The sequence below is a fragment of the Pogona vitticeps genome, chromosome 1 (genome assembly GCF_051106095.1).
Source record: "Pogona vitticeps strain Pit_001003342236 chromosome 1, PviZW2.1, whole genome shotgun sequence".
Taxonomy (NCBI): Eukaryota; Metazoa; Chordata; class Lepidosauria; order Squamata; family Agamidae; genus Pogona; species Pogona vitticeps.
In genome coordinates, this window is record NC_135783.1 from 305,315,696 (window position 1) to 305,342,502 (window position 26,807).

General features: G+C 39.2%; 1 protein-coding gene across 1 annotated transcript in view; it reads right to left on the reverse strand.

Moving 5' to 3' along the window:
• Nucleotides 1-26,807, reverse strand: part of RYR3 (ryanodine receptor 3) — a 420,504-nt gene that overhangs the window by 16,887 nt on the left and 376,810 nt on the right. The window contains exons 90-95 of the mRNA XM_078391770.1: nt 21,048-21,106; nt 17,155-17,326; nt 15,997-16,083; nt 13,937-14,131; nt 11,822-11,952; nt 10,259-10,301 (exon numbers count right to left, since the gene is read on the reverse strand). Of these exons, the coding sequence (XP_078247896.1) occupies nt 10,259-10,301; nt 11,822-11,952; nt 13,937-14,131; nt 15,997-16,083; nt 17,155-17,326; nt 21,048-21,106 (687 nt within the window). The remainder of the gene's footprint in view (nt 1-10,258; nt 10,302-11,821; nt 11,953-13,936; nt 14,132-15,996; nt 16,084-17,154; nt 17,327-21,047; nt 21,107-26,807) is intronic.

Here is a 26,807-nt window from a genome sequence, read left to right on the forward strand (position 1 = left end):
ATCCAAGTGCTCTGCTTAGCTCTCCTTGTTCACAGGTGTCTCTTCTCAGTTTGATTTGCCACAATTTATTTACCAGGGGTACACTTCTCTTTAAGGTTTCAGTTTTAGAACTGAGAAAGAATGTTGCAATAAAAACAAAAAAAGATACCCCAAAACTGGCAAGAAAAGCAAGTCTAGTTGTCTTCATTTCTGCAAATCACTAAAAAGGCTAAAGAAGGCTGAATTTTGGTGGAGTCTTATGAGGAAGAAAATGACCCCAAACTGCAAGCACAAATCTGTTCACTCTGTATATGCAGACAGCAAGATAGGTGCTGCTTAAAAACATGAATGCAAACAATCAAAACCAGAGCAGAATCCTAAGCATGAGGCCTCCTTCATGATAGCCTTCAGCATTCTACTACCCTCCCCACAAGCATAGGCATATACTACTAGATTGTTTCTGAGGAAGTAGATTGCAGTCCACTAAAGCTCACACTGACTAACATGACTACCTTTCTGGAAACTGCTCCAGTAGAAGACACTTACGGTAACTAAGCTGAATGAAGTGAAAATCCAGCAGTTTCATGAAGGATCTGATAATGGACAGACATCATCTTTTTAAGCATGACAGTATTCCTATGGCAGTAAGGGTGAAATATACAGTACAGGCTATATACTGCACAGACAATAGAGGGAAATCACACTCTCTTCCCAAAAAAACTAGTAAAACATGTGACCAACGTTCTGTATAACAACCAAGAAAAGATCAAGAAAGAATTGTCAAATATTAAATTACAGTAGTATGCATACAGAGTCAGCCCGGTATACAAAAACTCTTCAGGATAAGAAAAAAAGTAATAATAATTTTTCTGCTCTGAAAAGAAAGGAAGAACACAAACTATGTACTCTACTGAAAGCCTTAAGGGGCAAAAGAAAAAACATTATGAACTTAACAATATTGTAAATCGGTCCAGCTACATACTGAGCCAGGGAGAAGAGACTGTTCTTTCACAGGGCTTACTAGGCATAGGACTGAAGAATAAAGACTCCATCGGAAATGATGAATCTTCATTAAGATGGAGGAAGTAGCTGGGTGAAGCTAAACTCTGTGGGAGCTGCAAGGCATTGGGGTCTGGTAGTCTTGCTCATTATGCTCCATAGAATGGCCTCTGAGGAGAATGGCCTCTGCCAGACCTATAATATGTTCCAGCTCCTACAGAGCTTGGCCCTCCTAGCCACTTTATCATTACATGTTATTCCTCACATGTGAACAAATCAAAACAATTGAGATAACTTTGAATTTTTATTTTTATTTTTATTTTTGCTAAACGGCCCAGAATTCTGACTGGGGAAATCCTGCAAGCATCTGGGGGCTGTATTTAAAAATATGAAAGTCCCATACTTGGGGCTACCTTTGTCCCACCACGCCTACACAAATGATACAACTCGATGATGATTTCTAAATCGTAACACCAAATTCTAACTTCTGTATTAACATTTTTAATGCTGACGATTCCACTCAATAAAACGCTTTGAAAATATCCAGTGCAACTGTTTTTAAATTATGCTTAGGTATTATATGACTGCCATTTGTCTTCCACCTATAAACCCACTTTGATCTTTATTGATTAGCAATAAACTATTCTCTTTGCCACTTTTGCAGTAAAAATCTTACCATCCTGGTTTATTAATCTGAAGATTCTTTATTACGTTTTATAATTAGTACAATCTAAGAATGCTTCCAGGATGGTGGAATTTCCTCTCCATCTAATATTTTAATAAACAGTATCTTAAGCTTTTGTATTAGGATCTTCTAAAATATTTGATAATACTACACCTAATCCATCCATCCCTGGAATTTTCCCAATTTTAAAATTATTTATGGCTTCTCTTCATCTTTAACATATTATTCCATCAGTTCTCTATGAAAGAATATGTATTAAAAGTAGAGAAGAACAAGAGGGAACAGGGAAGCTTTCCTGCATGTGTAGAGAGAGATCTGTTTGCTTTTATTGGTTGAAACATAAAGAGTACTCTCCTGCATCTCTTAGGAACAGTAGGATGTGAAATATATTATATCTTCCAGGTTGCCACCTGTGAAAATAATGATCACTTTGGTAAGATCAATTTAAGGTCCCCTACATGGTCACAGGGAGACAAAGAGGAGGAAACTGATCTCCTGGCCAAGATATCCTGTAATTTTGAAACAATGGCTTTCAGTATGCAAACCTTCAAAGAATAATTTTAAAGAATATCTTCTAACCTTCTTGCATTGTTTCTTATGTTACATGACCCTGCCATTCTTACCACCTCCATTGGATATCCACAAACCTGAAAATTAATGATTTCTAGTCTCCCATTAATAATTTAGTTTGAGAAAAACTTTTTAAAGTTTTCATTTGGAGCAAAGCTACCTCTGAACTCCAGCAGAAGATTAAGCATGCTCCCCCATAAACACAGTTATCTCTGACAAAATCTTTAGAAAGAAATATATAAATAAAGATCAAGCAAATTTCAACCAGAATCCTGTTGGCTGAAACTTCACATGCATAAGTTATTGCTGAAATGGTGGTTTCCTTTGGCAAGACGTCCACTGCACAACTGGCTTCACACTGGCTGTGAAACCTACCAAAGGGGAGTACTGCTTGCAAAGTTCAAGTGTTTTCTCCCAACAGGATTCTAACCTTCAAACCTCTGGTTTAATAAGCTTCTTCTTCATATTTAAAAATCCCACAGACCTCTGTACTTACTGCAACAAGGCTAATAGAAAACAACACCTAATTATTTGGAAATTTCTCCAGAGGTAGCTGCAAATCATTTAGGCTTAATACTCCACTCAAGGTCAGAAGCTGATATTGCTTCATATGAAAAGATTTGAAAGTGTTTCGCAACATAAATTATCAGGGAAGCCAGTCATTTTGTATGGATGTCTCATAGATATGGTGGACCTGTTAACAGTCTTGTCACTGTGATCTTTACAGTCATGTGTGAAAGGGCAGGGGGCTTGCAGACAAGGAACTTCAGAAGACTACTTTTGAGGCATAACTTCTATCATGTCTTACTGAAGAAGTGGTGTTGTTATTACCCTGTCTATCCACTAAAAGATAGCACTCAAGGCAGTTTAAAAAGATTTAAAAAGAAACAGAAACAGATAAAATCAACATTTATTCTAAAACCTTAATAATATCATATAAACCTGCCCCACTGTAAAGCCACGTTAAAAATCATTACAACTGCAAAGGACACAGATTCAAAACTACACAGCCGAGAAAGATAAACAGCAAATGGCAGACCTAAATATTTCTTATTACTTCTTTCTTAAATTCAGTCAGAGTGGAAACATATTGTCTCGCCTTTGAGATGTGAAGTGTGTGCACACATATGTGTCCTATGCAGAAGACACAGCAATGATAATTAACAAATTTAATGGGCAGAAACCTTGTCACTATTACTTTAAAATTTTACTTTTAAGACATGTGGTTGACAGGTACCATTTTATACCACATGGTTGAAGTTAAGCTTTGGGAAGTACAGCAACAACTCTAGGCAGATTGACAGCTTTCCCCTCATCTATGAATGGGTGAAGGGTGATAGTCATTGTGACAGCCTCCTCTCACGTCACAAAGGAGGTGTCACGTCACTCTTACATACACACTTTATACGCTGCCACCAACCACACACATATCTGACTCCTCAGACAATGGTATGGATTTTAAAATAAAAATGATTGTTTATTGATACAACATAAGTAATAGTAAATCACTGTATTAACTAAATAAGGCAATCAATATAATAAAGTATTCCCTCATACACACTCTCTCTGACCTTCACTAACACAGTACCTCATAACATGCACATGCCCTAAGTCCCTAACCAGACCCTAACCAAGTCCCTATCTGACTCACTCATCATTCACTCTCCCTTATATACCTTAGCTCCTCCCTCTGAAGTCCCACCTCCTGTCCTGCTATAGGCAGATGAACTCCAGCCATAGCAATGACAGGCAGGTGACATCATCGCAGCCGTCACATACCTCCCCCCTTATAAAGTTGTTTTGCGGGGAAAAGCTAAAGTGCTTTTCATCCCAAAACAACTGCACAACAAATATAACAATACATGCCCCAATACAATACATAGCACAACCACATAACATTTTTATGCATAAACATCTCTTTAAATATACTTACTTTCCAAATAAGCAAATGCAAAAGTATACACAGATAATAATGCAATCACACTAACATTTTACAACCTTTTACACTTAATTATAATTTTTAAGAGTCCCTGTTTATTCATCCGTCGTCTTCAGGTCTTCAGGATAAGGCGTCAGCAACACAGTTCATAGTCCCTTTGACAACCTTAACCTCAAAGTCGTAGTCCTGCAAAAGAAGCGCCCACCTCATCAGTTTACTGTTCTGGGCTTTCATAGTCTTTAGCCACATTAGAGGTGAGTGATCAGTGCACAATATGAAGTGTCGTCCCCAGATGTAGGCTTTTAATTTCTGGATCGCGTACATGATGGCCCAACACTCTTTCTCGATGGTAGACATATGCTTTTCTCCTGGTTGAAGTTTCTTGCTTAGGTAGGACACAGGATGTTGGTCTCCGTTGTCATCATGTTGACACAGCACCGTTCCTACCCTGGCGTTAGATGCGTCAGCATAGATGATGAATTCTTTGTTGAAGTCAGGAGCATGCAACACAGGGTGGTTGGTTAATGCTTCTTTCAGTCTCCCAAACGCCACCTCGCAGTCTTGGGACCAGGGAACACGGTCACTGCTCCTTTTCTTCGTCAGCTCAGATAAGGGTGCAGCAATCTCACTAAAGCTGGGAATAAATTTCCTATAGTACCCTACCAGACCTAAGAAGGATCTTACTTTCTTTTTAGTATTGGGTCTGGGCCATTTAAGGATTGCATCTACCTTGGTCTCTAGGGGTTTGATAAGGCCTCCCCCAACTCTATGACCCAAGTACTTCATCTCAGTTGACACTTACTGGCTTTTACAGTTAACCCAGCATCTTTTAATCTCTGTAATACTATTTCCAAATGACATAGGTGATCCCGCCAGGTGTTGCTAAAGATCCCTATATCATCAATATATGCCACAGTAAATGCACTGAGCCCTTGCAAAGTTTTGTCCCTTAGCCTTTGAAATGTAGCTGGTGAATTTCGAAGGCCAAAACTGAGGACCCGCAACTCATACAGGCCGAAAGGACTACAAAATGCGGTCTTTTCTTGGTCTATTCTAACTTGCCAGAACCCTTTAGTTAGGTCCAAACAGGATATGAATTTGCAACCTCCAATAGTTTCAATTAGGTTATCAAGCCTGGGCATGGGATAAGCATCAGGTTTAGTTACTGCATTTAACTTTCTGTAGTCTACACAGAACCTGACACTTCCATCTGGCTTGTCCACTAGAACTATAGGGGCTGACCACGCGCTAGACGAGGGCACAATAATTTGATCTTTCAGCATTTCATCTAGCTCTTTGCGTACTTTTTCAACATAAGGACCAGTTACTCTGTAAGGAGTTACAGATTGAGGGGAAGCAGTCCCTGTATCAATTCTGTGCAACACTTCCTTGGCGACACCAGGTTTGTTGGAGAACACTTCTTGATACTTTGTAACTAATGTTATAAGATCACTTTGCTGTTCACTGGATAGAGCAGGGCTGATCTGCACCTCTTGTGGGTTGAACTTTTGTTGACCCCTCCCTTCCCAGCAGGGTAACTCATGTTCCTCTTTTCCAGCTGCTTTCATTGCAAACAGCACATTTTTCCTTTCTCTATAATATGGCTTAAGGGCATTGACATGAACCACCCTTCTGCCTAAACTCTCGTTTCCCTCAATAATATAATTGAGGTCACTCATTTTATGAATGACTCTATACGGACCATTCCAGCTTAGTTGTAGTTTGTTCCCCTTAATGGGTCTCAGCATGAGAAGCTCATCCCCAGGATTAAACTGACGTTCTCTTGCCTTTTTGTCATACCACAGTTTCTGTTTGGCTTTTTGAGTTTTTAGATTTTCAACAGCCAAATCCAGATTTCTTTTGAGGCAGTTCATTAAGGAGTCAATATAAGTGACTACATTTTGGGGGTCTTCTTCAATACACTGTTCCCAATTTTGCTTGATTAGATCAAGCGGCCCCCTCACATGTCTCCCAAATAATAGCTCAAAAGGGCTGAACCCAGTACTCTCTTGTGGGACTGATCTGTAGGCATATAAAAGTAGCTGTAATTTTTGGTCCCAGTTATTAGGGTTCTCAGCTAAATAGGCTTTAATCATCCTCATGAGGGTCCCATTGAACCTCTCTGTTAACCCATTACTTTCCGGATGATAGGGAGGTTTCTAGGTGTTTTATTCCACAAATCTGCCATAATTTCTTCATAAGTTTGGAGGTAAATGATGTTCCTAAATCTGTGATAATCTCTGAAGGGAAACCCATCCTACTCATATAGTTCACCAGAGCATCAGCTACGGTATGGGTCTCAATGTTTCTTAAAGGAATTGCCTCAGGGTATCTCGTGGCATGATCCACAATGGTAAGAATAAATCTGTTCCCTCTCTTAGTGACTGTGGGTAATGGACCTATAATATCCACTCCTAGACGTTTAAAAGGCGTTGAAATTACTGGTAAAGGGCACAGCTTTGCTTTAGTCTTGTCACAGTTATGACCCTGTTTCTGGCATACATCACATCTCTGACAGAAAATTCTAATCTGTTTTCCCATTTCAGGCCAATAAAAATTCTGGGATATTCTCTGTTTGGTCTTATTTATACCCAAATGTGCTGCGAAAATGTCTGCATGTCCCTTTTCCAGAATCATGGGACGATATTTATCAGGTACAACCAACTGACTTTTAACCTCAGGTCCTCCTTTTGAAATATTGATCAGTTTTTCTTTATAAAGCAACCCACGTTTGATAATGAAACGTTCAGGACATTCAAGGGATAATTCTTTGTCATCCACTTTTTCAAAACAAATCTTTAAAGTGGGGTCTGCTATCTGTTCTTTGGCGAATATATTTTTCTGAGGTATTTCTAAAGAAAACGCCTCAGCTTGGGGTATATTTTCCTCTTTCTCTTGCAATTCAGTACCATTTCTTGCAGCCTTAATTTGTTCTGATTGTGACCGTGTAATCACCAAGGCACTTTTGACATGTTTTGCTAAATCAGTACCAATAAGGACTGGTGTAGGAATTTGAGAAGAAACCCCAACTCGCCAATTACCCCGCCATCCTTGATAATTAATTAAAACTTCCGCCACAGGCAAAACCACTACCTCCTTCCCAATCCCTTTGAGAGTCAGGTGCTGATTAGGAATTATACATTTCTGAGGTACAATGTCAGAGTGGCAGATGGTAACTTGGGAGCAAGTGTCTCTTAAGGCTGTATAGTTGTTTTCAAATATTTTTATTTTGTCACCAGCTGATTCAAGTGACTGAGAATTAGCTTGAATATATAAACAGTGTCTAATCTCAGCTATAGGCAGATTTTCATCATCGCTTGCAATCTGCTCACTCAAAGTATCAATTTCAGAGGTCTTAGCTGCCTCTGTTTTCGTTTCCATGGTTACAGAGCTACCTCTAGAGGGAGTCATCTGACTGTTCTGTATGCAATATACAGACTTGGTCTCTTTTAAATTCACTTTCTTCTTTATTTTGTTTTGTATTAAAGCACTGGGAAGCAATGTGTCCCCTCCCCTGACAAGCGAAGCAAATTTTCTCTCCCCATGAGCTTTTGCCAGCAAATCTTTCTGATTTTTCTTTTCCCTCCAAAACTTGGCTCTTGGCCTGGCTCTGTCCTGAAGGCTTTTCAACAAAATGGCCGCCCACTTTCGGCTGGCTCTGAACTAGCCCTTTGGGGTACTTAGGGTCCCATGTCTTCCTCATGTATTTTCCCTCAGAATTTACAGGCCCCCTTATTTGAGAAATAAAATCAGCAATCTGAGCTGTCTGTTTAATGTCTGAAGGTTTCTTTTCTTGTACCAAATATTTAATTTCACCATGGAGTAAGGAATAGAACTGCTCCAATCCTATAACATTTTTTAATTGTTGAAATGTCTGTACATTCTCCTGTGCTAGCCACCGGTCCAAACATTTTTCTAAATTAAAACCAAGCTGTGTGTAAGATTCATCTGATTTATTTGAAAGTTTTCTGAATTTCTGTCTTAGGTGTTCTGCATTAATGCCAAATCTAGTAAAAACCATTTTTTAAAACTCTGAATAATCTTTACTGAATTCGATTGGCATATCAGCATAGACTTCAGCCATTTCCCCACTAAGTAGAGACCTTAAAATTATCATTTTCTCTGATTCCCTGACAGAAAAATCTGAACATGTTCTTTCAAAAATTGTAAGGAACGATTCAGGAGAGTCCCCCTGTTTATAAGAAGGGAATTTCTTTAAATCTGCTTTTGATAATTGGACTTCTTCAGGGCTAGAATTTCGGTTGTTGTTATTATTTTGGTTCATTAATTCTAGCCTCCTAATCTCAAAGGACATACGTTCACGTTCCTTCTCCAGTTCAAATTGTCTTTGTCTCTCTCTTTCCTCTTTTTCTAGGGCAATCATTTCCCTTTCTATTCTTTCCTCCTTTTCTAGCTGTTTCATTTGAAATTCATGTGCCTGGGCTACCTGAATTTTCCTCAGTTCTGATAAATGTTCACTAGTAAATTCTTCCTCCTGCACTGAAGCAAACCTTTTCTCGCCATTAAACTCATCCCCAGACCTATCAGACATCTCTGGAGATTTTGGCTCACTTCCAGCCGTTTTACTGCGCGTTAAAGGCATGTTAATTGCACAAGAGGCTCCTTACTATTTCCAAGCCCCTGTGTAAAAACACTATTTTTCTTTCCTGTGCTAAGGTCTGCTATTTATTAGCAGTGTATTCCAGCTGGTCTAGCTAAGCTGGTAACTGTAGCTACGCTTCTCTGGTGTCTTCTTCCCCTTATGCTGGGCCTCTTGCCAAACTAAGGATACTTTATTTTATATTTCTGCCTTTGGATGCCTTTAGTTTCACCACAGCTCTACCCACTCACAGGTGCTGTTTATAATGGAGATCCCTCAGCTTTGCTGTCCTTGGTCTGTCCCCTCAGAGTTCACCTAACTCTGGACACTCTGACCAAACCACCACAGCCTCCGCTTTTGGGCCACTCTCCATCACCAAATGGACACCACAGAGCTCATATATCAGTTCTTCCACTCTGAAGCTTAAGTGCCTCTCCACTAAATTTGCTCCCCTTGAATCAAATTCTAGAGAGTTACCCATGCTTTACACTTCAGGTGACCCTAACTGAAATCCTTTTGCTCTGGTCACTTTGGCCAAGGCTTTACTGGACACTCTTATCCCAACTGCTGGATACCAATTTTATTGTGACAGCCTCCTCTCACGTCACAAAGGAGGTGTCACGTCACTCTTACATACACACTTTATACGCTGCCACCAACCACACACATATCTGACTCCTCAGACAATGGTATGGATTTTAAAATAAAAATGATTGTTTATTGATACAACATAAGTAATAGTAAATCACTGTATTAACTAAATAAGGCAATCAATATAATAAAGTATTCCCTCATACACTCTCTCTCTCAGACCTTCACTAACACAGTACCTCATAACATGCACATGCCCTAAGTCCCTAACCAGACCCTAACCAAGTCCCTATCTGACTCACTCATCATTCACTCCCCCTTATATACCTTAGCTCCTCCCTCTGAAGTCCCACCTCCTGTCCTGCTATAGGCAGATGAACTCCAGCCATAGCAATGACAGGCAGGTGACATCATCGCAGCCGTCACAGTCATGTCTCCACGCTTTCTTCCAGACTAGGGGTTTTCAAACTTTACTACATTTGATGTACTGATTTCTCAGACCACTCTGTGAACTGCATAGGATTCTAGGACACAACAGAGGCATGATTCTCCATTCACTAAGGTCACTGGTTGAGATCCTACTTCATGTTACTCTCCATACAATGGATCAGCTGATGAAAATGGTAAATTACCTGTCAGAAGGATGAGATACCCAACACAAGCAGGTTACCATTCTGGTCATCCCATGAGCTACTCCTCTGCTAACAGGAAGGAATATGGTCTTGCTGCCACTGTTTATTCTCTAAGTTCAGAAGTGGCCAGTTTCTGGTCATAGGATTTCACTGCTCTCTACTATGCCTTACTTTTGACATGCCAGAAAAAATCTGGAAGGATGGGTGTGCTTGTATGTATATCTAAATTAAAATTATTTTTGAGAGGTACATAAAGAACCTACCTTTCGTTTCACAAATTTGTCCCAGTAATTATTTGGAAATGAGCTGCATAGACAGAGCAATAAGAATACAAAGTTAACTGGCAAAATACATAAGAATTCATTTATTACACTACTGTTTTATTATTATAACTTTAGACAGATGTTGCTTGGTGAATTATCAGTAGAGCTTTCTATCATAAAAATGGAAGAATTTTTTTTTTACTTGAGAAATTTATAATTCATTTATAGCACTTTTGGTAGCTGGGGAAAATATCAACCTGATCTTCCCAGAAGGCATACTGAAGCAGAGACACAAAATAACAGAAACAATTATATTTTACTATGATCTGTCTAATGTATGATGACAAGTCATGAGAAATAAAGATAGATCTTATAGGTGCTGAAAAGCTGTATCAGAAGTAAGAAGAATTAGGTGGACAGCTTAAGGTGAGTTTAGAGTGGAAACTTGCAATAAATTATTCTTGGCATTAATTATTCCTTTAATCTTGAGAATAGAGAAGGGCATCACTTTTTATATACAGACAACGCACTCAACCCATATCTTGTATTCAGGCTTATTGGTTATCAGTTTGTCACCTTCTGTAATATCCATTCCTGCTAAAACTGGTATTGGTAAGAGTTATAATGATGGGAACAGCCCTGGCTCTTGTAAACATATCAGGTTGCCTTTTTCTGGGTAGATGACTGGCCTTTCCAGTTCAATCCTTATTCTGTCTCTATATGTTTCAGGCAGGTCTGATAGGAACAGAGCTTGGAAGCATTACTTTTCTGGACTGTGGTACCCTGAGTTAGTCAGCCAGCATGGCCATAACTATGCTGGCTGGGGGATTCTGTGGGCTATATTCCAAAAATGCAACCTTTTCAAGCTCTGGATGGTAACATGGTATATCATAGGAGCAGGATGGGAATACTGTACAAGGTTGGGATGCTCCACAATGTGAACAAAATCCAAGCAAAGCCCTGCTTGAAGTGAGCTGTGTCTGAAGAACTGAATGGTTCTTTTCTTGCTTTGACAAGATGCACCCTGGAAAACGACTGCTAGAGGACAACAACCTATTGCCATAAAGATGTTTCAGCATTTGGTCCCATTAGTAATTTCACAGTCTGCAGTTTTTCAAAACATGCTCTTAAAAAACTACCATTTCATAGGCAAAGGGCAGTTGTTGCTTATTATATAATCACAGAGAGAAATGGTAAAAAAAAGAATGCACGGTGACTATCACCATTATTACTTGGACACACAACTAAGTAACATTAAATTAAGTTAAATAAATAATAAAATAAATGAGAAAAAAGGTTTCTTAGAAGCATGGGAAGACACATATCCCATTCAATTCAAGGACTTGCCCTTATCTGCAACATTTTCATCCCTTTTTAATGCACCTCTTGCTAATTACAATGTATTTAGAACATTACACCAAAGTAACAGCAAGATGGAGAGAAAGATATAAATGCAACTAATTTTTGATAGGAAAAGTATCTAACAAACACAAACAATTGTCACAAAACACAAAGATTAGTGAACGCTTTTTGGAATGCTTAAAGGCAAAATGTGTTACTTACGGAGTGTTTATGACTAGGCGATCCCATTGTCCTTTAATGTCATCTTCCGAGGGTTGTTCAGTGATGTATAGACCATCAAACTCTAGCTTCCTCGCAATATCTTTTTCCCGCTTGAAAACAACAAGGGGAACCTTTTGGAAAATATATTCAGAGTGTTTTATCCCTCATGAGTTGGAATCTTCCAAGTTGAGCTAAACATTTTCAAATGTTTTGAAAATAGTTCTTAAAATAAAATCTTACTGTATTTTTAAATTTTACTCCTCAAATCAATTTGCCTTTAAGAACCGATAACTGATGAATTCTGAACCAATGTCAAAGGGACAAAGTGCTTGCCTGCTACTCTTCCAGGGCTCTTTGAGTGGTCACCTGTGAACTCATACTTCTGGACTTCTTCTAATTCTCACATTCTAATTTGGAACTTTCTACAGCTGTGATTAGACCCCTGCTTCCTTCCACTGCACACAACTCAGGTTCATCTCCTGTGTTATCCTCAGTTCCCATCATGCTCCTTGATATAAAGCATTACTGTGGTATTGTCAATGACTCTTTGCACATTCCCCTCTTGGATGGACTTCTTAATGTGGTGATGGGGGTTAAGTGTGCCACAGGAGCTGACACAAAGGTGGTCAGGAGATCAGACTCCATTACAAATATGGACTCCTACCAGCGTCACCCAAGGCAGAATGTCCAACGCTGAGAAACCAGACTAAGATACGTCCACCCTCTTCCGGAATCTTAGTCACATCAGGAGAAGAGAATGGAGAAGAGAATTTCCAGTAGGGATGGGGGTGGAGAAAGCTCCTGGAGGGTAGCTACTTTCAGATACAAGATAGTGACTCTAACAAGATGGTTGCATTGCTTTTAAAAAATCCTATTTAAATTGGGTTTAGCCTGTTTTGATTTGCTGTAAGAATGGATGAATACATGACACATGCGTAACAGCACATTAATTTGATGAGGAATTGTTTTTTTTGTGAGTGGCAGTGAATTTTTTTACTCCTCCATCAGAGGTCTGTTTATTTTAACGTGGCTGTTAGATACTGTTTTACAAATCACTTTGCCCCATGTGCACTGCTCTGTCAGGGGAAATTGCTCTACATTTCTAGTTCTCCATATTTGTGTATCTCCTCTGCCAGGGAGGGAGGGAGGTGGGTGGGAAGAAGGCTGTTTTTCTGCTAGCCACTGGAAGCAAGGGACAGGTAGACAATGGACAGACCAACCTATGGACATGCACATGGATAACCAGCACTTGATAGGTTTGGGAAAAAGGGATCACTTCCCCTAGACTGCTGTCTGTTTTTATTTTTTATTTTCTTCTTTCATTGTAACAGAAAAGGAGGAGGGTGGACAGGAAGAAGCCTCTTTGTCTGCCAGCCACTGCAAGCATGGATAGGAAGGCAGAGGAGAGATTAACACATACACAAGGACATGGGGTACTGGTGGCTGGAAGGCAGAATGCCTTGCAATGTGTATTTCAAGTCAAAGTGGAAAGGTTTGTCACTGGATAGCCTAATAGCCAAAAGAGACATCTGACTACTATTGGGTACCGATGCCATTCATGAGTAGACATCTCCAACTTAGATCATTATATTCAACAATGCCCTCTCAGGCCAAAGACTGCCAGTGGTCTGGTCAAATGTTTCTGTGAATCCGTCAGTTCCACAACTGCAGGGCTAAAGGCATCAGTATGCAGATTGTTGCTCGTTAATATATTGTAGTGTTGAATGGTATTAGACCTTGAGCTTTCTTGAAAGCTCTCAGTGCTTTTTCACTTGCCATTAACTCCAACACATAATAAATAATAAAGCAATATATTTAAAAATGTATATGAAACAACAGTAGATAAAATGTTGTCCACAAAATGAACAGAACTTCCAGAAAGTTTCTCCTAGAGACCGGCAGTAGGAATTTGAATTTTTATATAGTTTGATAAGGAAGAAGCTCTTCATAATCATTTCAGGTAAAAATGAAATTGCAGGCGTTTAATGATGTTTTGGTTTTGCTGCCAAGAAGGAGAGAAGTTCTTGTGTTTTTGCTCTCAGGCACTATTTCCCAATGTGGTGTCTCACTTTTTGTCAGTGCAAGAAAATCTGCTAGCACTTGTTACATTCTTACCTTTAAACAGTAGTATCCAATAACACAAACAAAAGAGATGATTGTATGAATAACAGCTAAAGCTCTCAGTGCAGGTGCCATATAGCCTGTACTTTCTTGTAATACAAAAAACACCAGTCCATCTTCATCCTCATCCTCATCTAAAGAATGCCATAAATCAGAATCTTCCATTTCTTCAAATGGCTCTTCTGTGACCTGAAATTGATGTATAAACACAGATAGAATGGGAGAGAAAGAATTCATGTGTGTATTATGCATTAAGTACAAATTATAAAAATAACATCTTGGGAGCATATTTTGCACATGACTTTTACCAAATTTGTTAACAAATGAGTTTAAGATTGTGTTAAGATTGTCAGGAGAAGGCTTTCTCTTGGTCCCACCACCTTTACAGGTGCATCTGATGGGAGCACAGAGACCTTTCTCTGTTATTTCTCCCAGACTTTGGAACTCCGTCCCACAGGAAATCAGACTGCCCCATCTTTGCTATCCTTCTGCAAGCAGACAAAGATCTTTCTCTTCAAGCAAGCCTTCCCTCAGTAATCAGCTACCAATGTGTGATTTTTAGATGGATTACTATGCACTATTGGTTTGATTGGATTTTTAGTACTACTTGTTTTCCATTTTTGTGTTTTCCATTTCTCAGAGTGGCATTATTTTAAAAAAATGAATTGTATACTTATTGATTTTTGTCTTAATATTGCCTCTTAATGATGCGAGATGCCTCTTTATTCATTGTTTGTCATTTTAAATACTGTCTTTTAATGATATTGGCCTTCATTGTATACTCATTGTTTTCAAATACTATCTTTCATTGTTGTTAGCTGCCTCAGGTCCTTTTCAAGGAGAAAGGCAGGGTAAAATATTGTAAATAAATAAATAAATAAATAAATAAATAAATAAATAAATAAATAAATAAATAAATAAATAAATAAATAAATAAATAAATAGAAAATAAGGAATGACTAGTAATTACCTCTTTGGAGCCTGGAAAGAAAGAAAAAACTGTCAAACTCCAGTGTTTACAGTTTATGCTTCAAAAACCCTCATGCTGATGGAGATATTCCTTAGACTCTTAAACACATGACAAGTTGGATCCGTGATTGCATAGATGGAAAGACTCTACTCATTAAAGATATCACAGCCTAATTCAGGAAGAATTTTCCTCTCTCACCTTATTCAATAATGTGTGTGCACTTAAACTGCCAAAAAGTAAAAAAATTATATTTAGTTGGATCACCTACTGAGTTTATGGCAGAATTTAGATCTGAACTGGCAACTTCCTGATTCACACTTCAGTCTCAGTCACTGCACAATACCAGCCTAATCCTGCAGTTTTCAGGATACCACATCTGCACATGTGAATTCCTCTACCAAACCCAGCAATCTTTACCACCCTGAGATTCTTTGATTTTTACATTATGGGCAATAATATTGACCTATCTGATGTTATTGTAAAGATAATACATACAAAGCATTCTGAACACTCCAAATCATTAGATGTTGCTATTGCAACTATTTAAGAACCAGAAAATACACAAAATGTTAACTGTAAACTATGATGATTTTATCGTATGTTCCAATGTGTGTGTATGTGTGTCTATTACTTTTGGAAGTTTAGCTGAATTAAAAACCCATTAGATCAGATTCAGACAGACATGAATTCAATAAGATTCCACTAGTACTCGAAGGAAGAGATATGGAGACAATATTGTCCCTGTACAATGTGGAGCACTGTTATACATACTGTTCCAGAGAATTGGCGGACATTCCAGAACAGATTGGGAAGTGGTCCTGGTGGAAGTGGAAGGAAAGAGGAATCAGAGAAGTTTGCCCCCATTCCTTCTTCCAGACAGAAGCCTCTGTTTCCATTACCTCTGAAAAGGAAGGTGGTTTTCTACTTATAGACGAGCCTGCATTATCTTTAGAGTCTGATATTTGTTTAGTGGAAATATTTTGTTTAATTATCGGATATTATTTAATGTAATTGCTATTTAGATTTTTACCAAAGCAAATGTCTCTGAAAATCATCTTGCCTAGAATGAAGACAATTATATTACCTTGTAAAACAGCAGAATAAAGTTGATGGCAAAGGCAACAAAGAGTGCAAGAAATCGTAAATTGTAGAAATTTCTGGCCAAACAGTGCTGTAAAAAGAAATAATATCAATTCTTAAAGGAACAATCAGAATACAAGAATGAACAAATAGATTTGAGAAGGAAAAATTAAAATACTGTCTCAAATTGCAGATGCTAGACAATCAATTAAGCTTAATTTGAGATTTCCTTTTCTCTTATGTTTTTATTTTTTTAGTTATTTATAAGGCTTATATACCATCCCAATTTGAAGAGACCCTTGCCCAGCAGGCCGAGGCAAAGAGGAAGTCACAAAAGCAGCAAAACCAGGGAGCCGGACAGGGGACAGAATGGATTTGTCTTCAGTGTGGAAGGGACTGTCACTCTCGAATTGGCTTTCTCAGCCACACTAGGCACTGTTCCAAGCCCTCCATACAGAGCACGCTACCATAGTCTTTCGAGACTGAAGGATGCCTAACTAACTATATACCATCCAACTCAATGAAGTCACTATCTGGAGTGGTTTACATGAAATAAAACAAACCATACTACCAAATCTTAAAATAAACAAAGAGAATACCCTCACTAACCTAATCAAATGATATTAAAAGAGAAAAGAATTTAAAAAAACCACATTGACCCACAGCTGATCCTTGTCATTAATAGCTAGAACCAAATTACAGAACCATAACAGAATAAACAAATATATAATATGCCCAAATAATAAGTAACAAATAATAAATTATCATCAATCCTAAACAACAGATATGAGTAATAAAAAAATTAACATTAAATGTTGCCTCCCTAAGTAATCCGGTCTTTCATAGTCTGCTGAAAGACTGTAGGAAGGGACCCTGTCTAATCTCTACAGGGAGTTTGTTCCACAACAAGGGTACCATCAATGAAAATGCCTGTTCCCTCTTCTTTCCTTCCCTCAGGATGGGCACTTTCAGCAATGAGGCCTGAGATGAATGGTCTGACCAGGCAGATATTTTTAGGGAGAGGCGCTCTGACAGGTGTGTTTGATTTCTATTACAAATCCATTTTCCATAGCCTCAAAAGAACTCTCTACGTTCCTCAGGATGAAAACATATATGTACATATTCTTCTAATCTTTAGTTAAGAAATAAAGGTTCAACATACCAGCATTTTTGTCTGATAAACTTCTAGTACTTTAAAAAAATTAGCCATAACTGCAACAGGTCTCTCTATTTTTTGTCCATGTCTTCGTTTCCTTTTCCTGGGCTCTTCAACTTCCAGCTGTTCAAAGTATACATCATCCTTTATTTTATCTTGTTTCTCACCATCCTCCATGCTACAGGAAATGATACCAGTTACTAACCAGAGACAATTTTCATACTGGCCACCAGTAAGATATGGGCAGTTTGACAACAAACAGAACTTTATTCTGGCACATAAAGGATGAATGTATATAGACAAAACATGCGTGATCAGCCTAGCATAAATATGTCTCCAAAATAAACTGGGCAAATTACATAATGTGTTAAGTGATGCATATTGGGACAAAAGATACTGACTTCACATATATACTAATGGTGTCTGAACTGGTGATGATAACAGGGAAAAGAACTTTACACGATGGTTAATAAAATAAAAATAACAAACAGGTATAAAAAGGCAAATTCCATATGTCATTAGATTAGGAAACAGAAATAAAATGGTGAGTGTTGTAATGCCCTTATAGAAATCTGTGGTGTGGCCTCATTTGGAACATTGTATAACATTTGAATCCCCATTTCTCAAAAAAAAAGTTGCAGAACTGAAAAGGATGCAGAAAATAATGTCTGCTTAGGCCTTTTTAGCTAAGAAAAGACAAAACTGTAAAAGTTAAATGGCTGAGATTCATAAAATTATATAAAGCACTGAGAAGGTAGACAGAACTAAGATTTTCTCCTTCCCTGACATTACGGTTTGGGACCATCCAATGCGATCAATTAGCAACCAACTTAAGATAGAAGCACTACTTCACATAATGAATAATGTATGGAATTTCTGTAATAAAACTGAATACCCACTCATTTACATAGCCTTAAAAGAACTCAAACAAATTAATAGAAGATATGTTTACTGATTATTATTAGCTATAGGAGTTACATTAAAACAAGGGTAACTATTTTTGGTTCAAAAGGGTAAAGTAAAATCTAAAATCCACAGAAAAGAACAACTTTATTAAGACTATCCAGAATTCTACAAGAGTGTGCAAACATCTGAGGCTAGACAGTACAATGAATTTGAAGTCTAGCATTTTGGCCAGATATGGTACCCATCAGTTCTGCAATTCAACTCAGTGCCAAAATGAGATTTTTCCCCTTGTTCCTAACATGGGGACCCTACATGGATAGAGCAAACCTCCTCTCTTCAGATTGCTACTTTCACCTGATAAATGCTACAATGGAGGGAATGGAGCTAATGCTGTTCCCCTATTATTTGTGGAGGACACAAGCTCCAAAGACAACTGAATAGGGCTTTGCACATGCTTGCATTTATATCCAGTGTACTATTTTTGCAGCACCAATACCAGAAAAAAAATCTTGATTTATGTGCTTCAATAATATTGTGCCAGAAACTTATTTTTCAGTTGGATGTGTTCTGTTGTATATTAAAGTCGTTCCTGATTCTGTTTGAATCCTATCCTTAATTTCAGTTCACATATTTATGCTGACATGTAGGCTTCACAAGTACTCATTGGTGGTGACTGATGGGGGAATGGTTTTTCATCTTGTGTATTCTCCCCACATATTTAATGTCTCCTTAACTCCATGCATAAATGTACTATTATCTCCCCCACATCACCTACTGAACAATATACCATTTAAATATGGATGTATATGGCTGATAGCTATGTAAACAAACATCTTTGTGGCAAGGATTATGGAAGACCATTTAAAAATTCCTATTGAATCAGACCAAAGGGTCATCTGGTTTCATACATAAGGCCAATAAAGTGCTTCCAGGAATCCTACAAGAAAGACATGATACATAGCATTTTCTGACTATGCTCATCAACTTGTGTTCAGTGGCATATTGCTTCTGAACATAGAGTTTCCTGCTCACATGAAGGAGACTCTACTTGGATAGAACAGCCTCCCCTTCTTCATAGTATCAATATAAAAATAACAATCAAGGGTGGGAGTCCTGCCCTCATGTGGGGAGCACACAGCTGAAGGACTTTAGTGAGATGATAAAAGGGAGCCTCTCTGTCCCCTCCTCTCCCTGGCTGGCTCCACGGATCTTAAAATGCTATTTAGAAGACTGGAATCCTAGCCAGAATGGGATGACCTATGGTACACTAATGATCCTCAAAGTGGGTTGGATGCACGTATTCCACTGGAAGATCCCTTCTAGCAGCAGAAGACAGATTCTCTGGCTATACATATGGAATTAAAATTCTTTGCCTTTTATACAGATATTGAAAAATTCAGCCAAAGAAAACTTTGTGAAAGGTGAAGGTGGAAAATGTGAAAACATTCTTTTGTGTAAGATTAAAGAAATTTCATCCAGACATAGCCATGTCTACAGTATATGCACTAAAATCAGAGACACAAATAATGTGCAACTAATTAAAGACCCATTGCCTATATCCTCTAAGCATGATTAAATTTAGAGCAACTCCAATGAAAATGAAACAAAAGGTTAAAAATGACAGACTGGGAGATTATCTTTGCCTCTGTAGTCTCGGAGCCACCACTCAGGAATATCACAAGCCTTTGCACATTTGAATGGCTCAAGAGCATGGTGAAAATTGTTGGATGGACCAGTTTTTAAAAGCCTCTAGATAAATCTACTTGGAATCACAAAACGTCAATATATTTTATTTTTTTAAAATAATATTCAGTTTAGAAAAGGTAGGCTGAGCTAGTAACTACTGCTATGGTTTCATATAATGAAGGAAATGGGCTTTGTTACTGATTTCAACAAGCTAAATTTCATAAACAATTTCTTTTGTTTGTATGTTTCAGCCATGAAAACACTGAAACTCCAGCTTAAATGTTATCCCATTCTTCCAGAATGTACCTCTTTCTCATCCTCCAATTTTTTCAGGGTCTCAGGGCCAAACGTAGAACTCAGTTCTCATGAGATCAAAGTCAAGTGTACTTATTGTTGTTGTTTAGTCGTTAAGTTGTGTCCGACTCTTCGTGACCCCATGGACTAGAGCATGCCAGGCCCTCCTGTCTTCTATTGCCTCCCAGAGTTTGGTCAAATTCATGTTAGTAGCTTCAATGACACTGTCCAACAATCTCAATCTCTGTCGTCCCCTTCTCCTCCTGCCTTCACACGTTCCCATCATCAAGGTCTTTTCCAGGGAGTCTTCTCTTCTCATGAGATGGCCAAAGACAGATTAGCTTCAGGATCTGTCCTTCCAGTGAGTACTTATTACATTGATTATTTAAGGCAAAAGCTATATAAATTTCTTTTGCAGTATTTCAGGGCAAACCTCCTTAGATATCTAGCCAGAAGGGTATAAGTGAGTAATATCTGATCATTGTCGCCAATTTTCTTTCTGTCAGTAGACTCATACCATTATAAGATTCATTCAGATGTTTATAGCACATGAATGTAACTTGTACTGCTATTCCATGCCCCATACTCTTCAAATCCAGAGGGTATAGGAGACTAAAATATAAAGGGAATAGACATTTCTGTAATAGCTGAAAGGGCACTAATGCTCTGAAAATGCCAGTTTTATAAAAAGAAGAACATCATGAAAAAATTACAGAAACTTTCCATCTTTAAACATGGTACAAATTGATCAGATCTCATTCTCCCCTTGCCTTTTAAAAATTGGTACTAAATGCTTGCAATCATGGAAGTGAAAACTGGAATATCTGAGAAGACCGCAATCTACTTTTTCTGGTGCAGTCCAATTTTTAAAAAGAAGCTTTGTGTTAATTTCAGGATTTGTAGGAGGCTTTAAAATTCATAGTGTGTTAGCGATACGTCTGATGTTCCTTCACCTAGGTACACTTAAACATTAAAACAATTACTTCAAGGATATATAGCTAAATATAGCTTACTCAGCTTTCTCAGATTCTGTTCTTGTCTCCGATTCATCATCCTTTGCAATTTCACCTGTCTGAAAAATGTTGAAAGTGCACTACATTTTAATTTTATGCAGAACTAGACATATTTCTTTCAATATACTTGTAAAATGTTACAAACAGAACATTAAGTGAAAGCTTGTCCTAAACTAGCTAGCATACAAACTAGCTATACTAGTAAAAACTACAGTCTATCAAATTTCTAATTCAGTCTTGGAAATCTGGGCCTTCATCTGTATAATTAAAGTTCTAAAATAGTAACACATTGGAAAAGATGTTTAAAAAGTGGGAGCATATGATCCATTTATAGAAGTAAAGTTCTGGATTAAGTAAAGCCTTTACTGGATCATGAGAGACACTAAGAGTTACTGAGGATCAGGAGACTTATTAAAGCAACTAAATTACAGAGGTTCTAAGTTATTTTTTAGATCTCATATGAAACTTTTATGCAAAGATGGTATAAAATTTAGAGTCCAAGCAAAAAGTAGAAAATGGTTGCTGTGGATTTTTCAGGCTCTTTGGCCGTGTTCTGAAGATTGTTCTTCCTAACGTTTCACCAGTCTCTGTGGCCGGCATCTTCAGAGGACATCACTCTGTCCTCTGAAGATGCCGGCCACAGAGACTGGTGAAACATTAGGAAGAACAACCTTCAGAACATGGCCAAAGAGCCTGAAAAACCCATAACAAGCATTAGATCTCAGCCGTGAAAGCCTTTGCGAATTACAAAAAGCAGAAAACTTGACTCAAATGAGATGGATGACTCAGTCTGATTGCCATGAATTTTTTTTTAAAAAAGAGTTTTAAATTCCAAATGAGACATAAATAACAAAGGTAACAATTTATAGGCTCATATTCCAGTGAAGAAGGAACGCGGGTGGCGCTGTGGGTTAAACCGTGGAGCCACTGGGCTGTCAATCGAAAGGTCGGCAGTTCGAATCCATGTAACAGGATGAGCTCCTGTTCCTTGTCCCGTCTCCTGTCAACCTAGCAGTTCGAAAGCATGCAAATACAGGTAGATGAATAGGTACCACCTTGGTGGGAAGGTAACGGTGTTCCATGACTGGCATGACTAGACATATGACAATGGAAAGTTTCTATGGACAAACGCCAGTTCTTCAGCTTACAAACAGGGATGAGCACCAGCGCCTAGAATCATATACGACTGGACTTAATAATTGTAAATAGGAAACTTTACTGTTACCCATCTCAGTGAAGACAGAGGCTTGACTGAGCCCTGTAGAGATATGGCCAATTTTTGGATTATTTGCTCAAATTCTGTTTTACATGATTGTTGCCTTATGAAGAGTTCCACATAATTCAAAAACATACCCTATTTTTAATGATCCAGTGAAGGTATTGTCCAATCCAGAACTTTATTTATTCAGAAAAATTCTACCATGTCTTTTAACTTGGAAGCCATCAAATGTGGTTTTAAATGTAATTAAAACTACAAAGCATCAGTAATTAAGTCTATTCAACAGAGTTAATCCAAGTAACCAAAGTACAACTTCAAGCTGCAATCTCATGCCAATTGTATCCATACAAATATGGGAGGAAGCCCCTTTAGTTTTGTGGGTTGATTTTTCAGTAAACAAACATATAATTGTATTCTCGAAGGCTTTCACGGCGAGGATCTGATGGTTGTTGTGCGTTTTTCAGGCTCTTTTATTTTATTTATTAGATTTCTACTCAGGGCGGGTTCCAGTAAACATTATAAACTAAAACAATTAAAACAATTCAAAATAATAATGTTAATAATGCTCAAGATGGGAAAACAGAAAATTATAAAGTCAAGTATTGACAGGAGGGAAGGCCTGCCTGAAGAGCCAAGTTTTCAATTGGCTCTTAAAAACACCCAGCGAGGGAGCCAGGCGGATCGCTGATGGGAGGTTATTCCAGAGCAGAGGGGCCACTGCCGAGAAGGCCTGGTTTCTTGTTCTTTCTTTCCGGGCCTCTCTCGGCACTAGGCCCCTCAACTGTCCCTCCTGGCTATGGTGAGTGATTCGGGTAGGTCTAGGTATGAGAAGGCGATCTGCCAGGTATCGAGGTCCTACACTGTTTAGGGCTTTATAAGTCATCATCAACACTTTGAAGTCAATGCGGAAGCAAATGGGCAGTCAATGCAAGGTAGCCAGAGTGGGAGAGAAATGCTGGTATTTTCTCACCCCACTAAGAAGTCTGGCCACCACATTCTGCACCATTTGAAGCTTCCACATCAATCTCAAAGGTAGCCCCATGTAGTGCGCATTACAGTGGTCTAATCTCAAGATTACAAGCCTGTGGATGAGAGTGGTGAGAGCCCCGCCATCAAGATAGGATCGCAGCTGGGCAATCTGCCACAGACGGAAATAGGTGGAGTGGGCCATGGACGCCACCTGGGTTTCCATGGTAAGCGCTGGGTCCAGATGTATCCCCAAGCTGCGCACCACACTCTTTGCGGTGAGAGTCAACCCCCTAAAAGAGAGGGAGTTTCCCAAACTGCCAATGGAGGTCCACCCACCTCAATACCTCAATCTTGTCCAGGTTCAACCTCAGCCCATTCAGCTGTATCCATTGCAGCACAGCCTCCAGACAGCACTGAAGGGACAGAACGGCATCCACTGAGGTAGGCGAAAGGGAGATGTAGAGCTGGGTGTCGTCAGCATACTGATGGCACAAAGCCCCACGCCCCCAATGACCCCACCCAGTGGCCACATATAGATGTTAAATAGCATTGGGGAGATGATCAACCCCTGCGGAACCCCACAACAGAGACTCGACGGGATCAAAACATACTCTCTGGGGACGGTCCTCCAAGAAGGATCAGAGCCAGGTGACGCCAGGCCACCGATTCCCAGCTCGGAGAGCCTCCCCAGGAGGATACCGTGGTCGGCAGTACCGAAGGCGGCTGAGATATCAAGGAGGACCAACAAGGACATTTTGCCCTGGTCAGCCACCCTCAACAGATCATCTAACAATGTGACCAGTGCCGTTTTTGTGCCATGGCGTGGTCTGAAGCCTGACTGGAACAGATCCAGGTCATTGGTTTCATCGAAAAGAGCCTGAATCTGATCCACCACCACCTTCTCCACCACTTTGCTAAAGAAAGAAACATTGGCAACAGGCCTGTAATTGTCAATATCATCTGCCGCCAAATTTGGTTTCTTCCTGATGGGCCTAATGAATGTCTCCTTGAGGGCAAGGGGAACCTTGCCCTCCTGGAGAGACCCATTAATTATTCTGTTGTTATAGGCCTGGCTGCTTTGATTAGCCAGGCCGGGAAAGGGTAAGGGAGGAAGTGGTGGCTTGACAGGGGTCAAGTGCTTTGTCCACCATGTCTGGCATCACAGGCTGAAAGAATACAAATCTCACCGGGCAGGATGGAATGCTAGACATCTCTGCTTGATCCACTGTTTTTAAAAAAGGAGAGAGATCCCGGCAGATGGCCTTCACTTCAGATTTTTAAAATGCTGCAAATTGGTCAGGTGAGAGGAGGCCTGTCACCTAGACCAACTCCGGATAGATTGCGAACTATACAGAAGAGTTCCGCCTGCTGATTTGAAGTTTCACTTATCCAGTTAGCAAAGGGTGATCGTCTAGCGGCCTGTACCTTAGCAAGGTAGCAGTTCATCGCGATCCTGACAGCTTTATTATAAACCATCGGTTTCTGTCTCTATTTGCACTCTAGCCATCTCCTGTTTCGCTTCATAGCTCACAGTTCCTGATTAAACCAGGGTCCTGGCCAAGCTCTGTGCCTGAGAGGTTGTTTAGGAGTGATCATGTCTACAGCCCTGGTGGCGGCAACAAGCCAGCTATCAACCAGAGCCTAGACAGGAGCACCAAACAGATCAGCTGGAATCCCTCTCATGGCATCCTGGAATCATAATGGATCCAGTAGCCTTCAAGGGTGGATGATTAAAGTAGGTCCCTGCTCCCTGCGGGGAGGGAAAGCCACTGAGAGGTTACATTTTATTAGGTGGTGATCTGACCATGACAAGGGAACTGAGACAAGATCAATCACCATCAGACAACACTCGCTCCACTCAGTGGAGAACACCAGGTGTAGCTTATGACCGCCCACGTGGGTGGGGTCGTTAACATGTTGGGACATGTCCAAGGAAGCCATGTATTCCAAGAACTCAAGAGCTGGACCGGCAATCTCTGCCTCCACATGGACATTGAAGTCACCCAGGACCAGAAGCCACGGGGACTCCAACAGTGCCACGGAGACAAAGTCCACCAGCTCCGGGAAGGAGGTGACTGGGTCACGGGGAGCGCAGTAACCCAGCAAGATCCCAATACCATCCTTGGCCCCAATCAACATGTGGAGAGCATCCAGACCCGGCTTCACCACCGAAGAGTGCCTAATAACCTCCAAGGTATTTCTATAAACAATGGCTACTCCCCCCTCCAGTATACCCTGGTGCTGGACTGCATAACCAGGAGGACAGGCAAGGGTTGGAGGAACTCCCCATTCCCCACCCATCCAAGTTTCGGTTATGCATGCCAGGTCTGCATCCTCATCCAGAATAAGATCTTGTATAATCTGGGACTTACTGGACACAGACCTGGTGTTCAACAGCGCCAGTTTTAGAGTGGAGGGCCAGTTGATCTGGCTACCTTGAGACTGGCAGTTGGTCACAGTGCCAGAACAGTAAACAGCCTTCAAACATCTGTTCACTGTTCTTCTAAAATGAGTAGGCACTGTGCCAACACCATATCTCCCTCTACCCATAATCACACTGATGTTAGAGCCCCGCTGGGGGGGTGAGAAAGCCTTCCACTCCATGACAAGAAAGAAGAAAAACAAAATCTACTAAATTAATACAGTGAACAATAAAAAGAGGATTAACAAAATAAATTCAACATTAAACAATAATACAAGCTGAAATAATTATCAATTATCAGATTAATCAAATAATTAAATTAAACAGTATATCAAATTAACAATTTAAATAAAATTAAATAATGGTAACATCCAAAATAAGAAATTAAGCTTGGGCAAAATTTTCATTGCGCTGACAGAGTTCTGACTCCTGTCCTCTGAAGATGCTGGCCACAGAGACTGGCAAAACGTTAGGAAGAACAACCTTCAGAACACAGCCAAAGAGCCTGAAAAACACACAACAACCAAACATATAATTGTCCTATAGAAGAGTAGCACCAACATAAAAAAAGAAGAAATGGCTAATTTTTTTAGTTGATATTATCTTAGTACTTTAAAGCTAATAATAATGAAATAAGATCCATTTGTTATGGGAGAGAATGGCATTGCTAATTCATCTGACTTCCAAAACTTGGAGGTACTTGGAAAAGGAGTAAGGATCTCAAACTAAAGGTAGATTTTCCACCTAGCTGTGCCCCCCCCAATTAAATGCAACCTTCCCTATTTCTATTACAATTAACAGCTTCCATGTAGTGCATTTTAAAAGATTTTAATATATAGCTTACCATGGCCCACTCACAATTTCACTTTAAACCAGTTTGACGAAGGAACTGGTTTACAAATAATTTGAAATAAATCAGTAATGATGTTGTTCAATTGTAATAATGAGGAGAAAGCATTGATTAAGGAAAAATGATCTTTAGATAATAAAAATATTAAATATTTAGGAAGAAACCTTACAAAACATTTACAGGATTTAAAAACAAATATCTTTCATAAATTGATAGCAGAATTTAAAAATAAATTTAAGGAATACAGGAAGATTAGACTGTCTTGATTTGGTCAAATTGTGTTGTGAAAAATGAAAATTT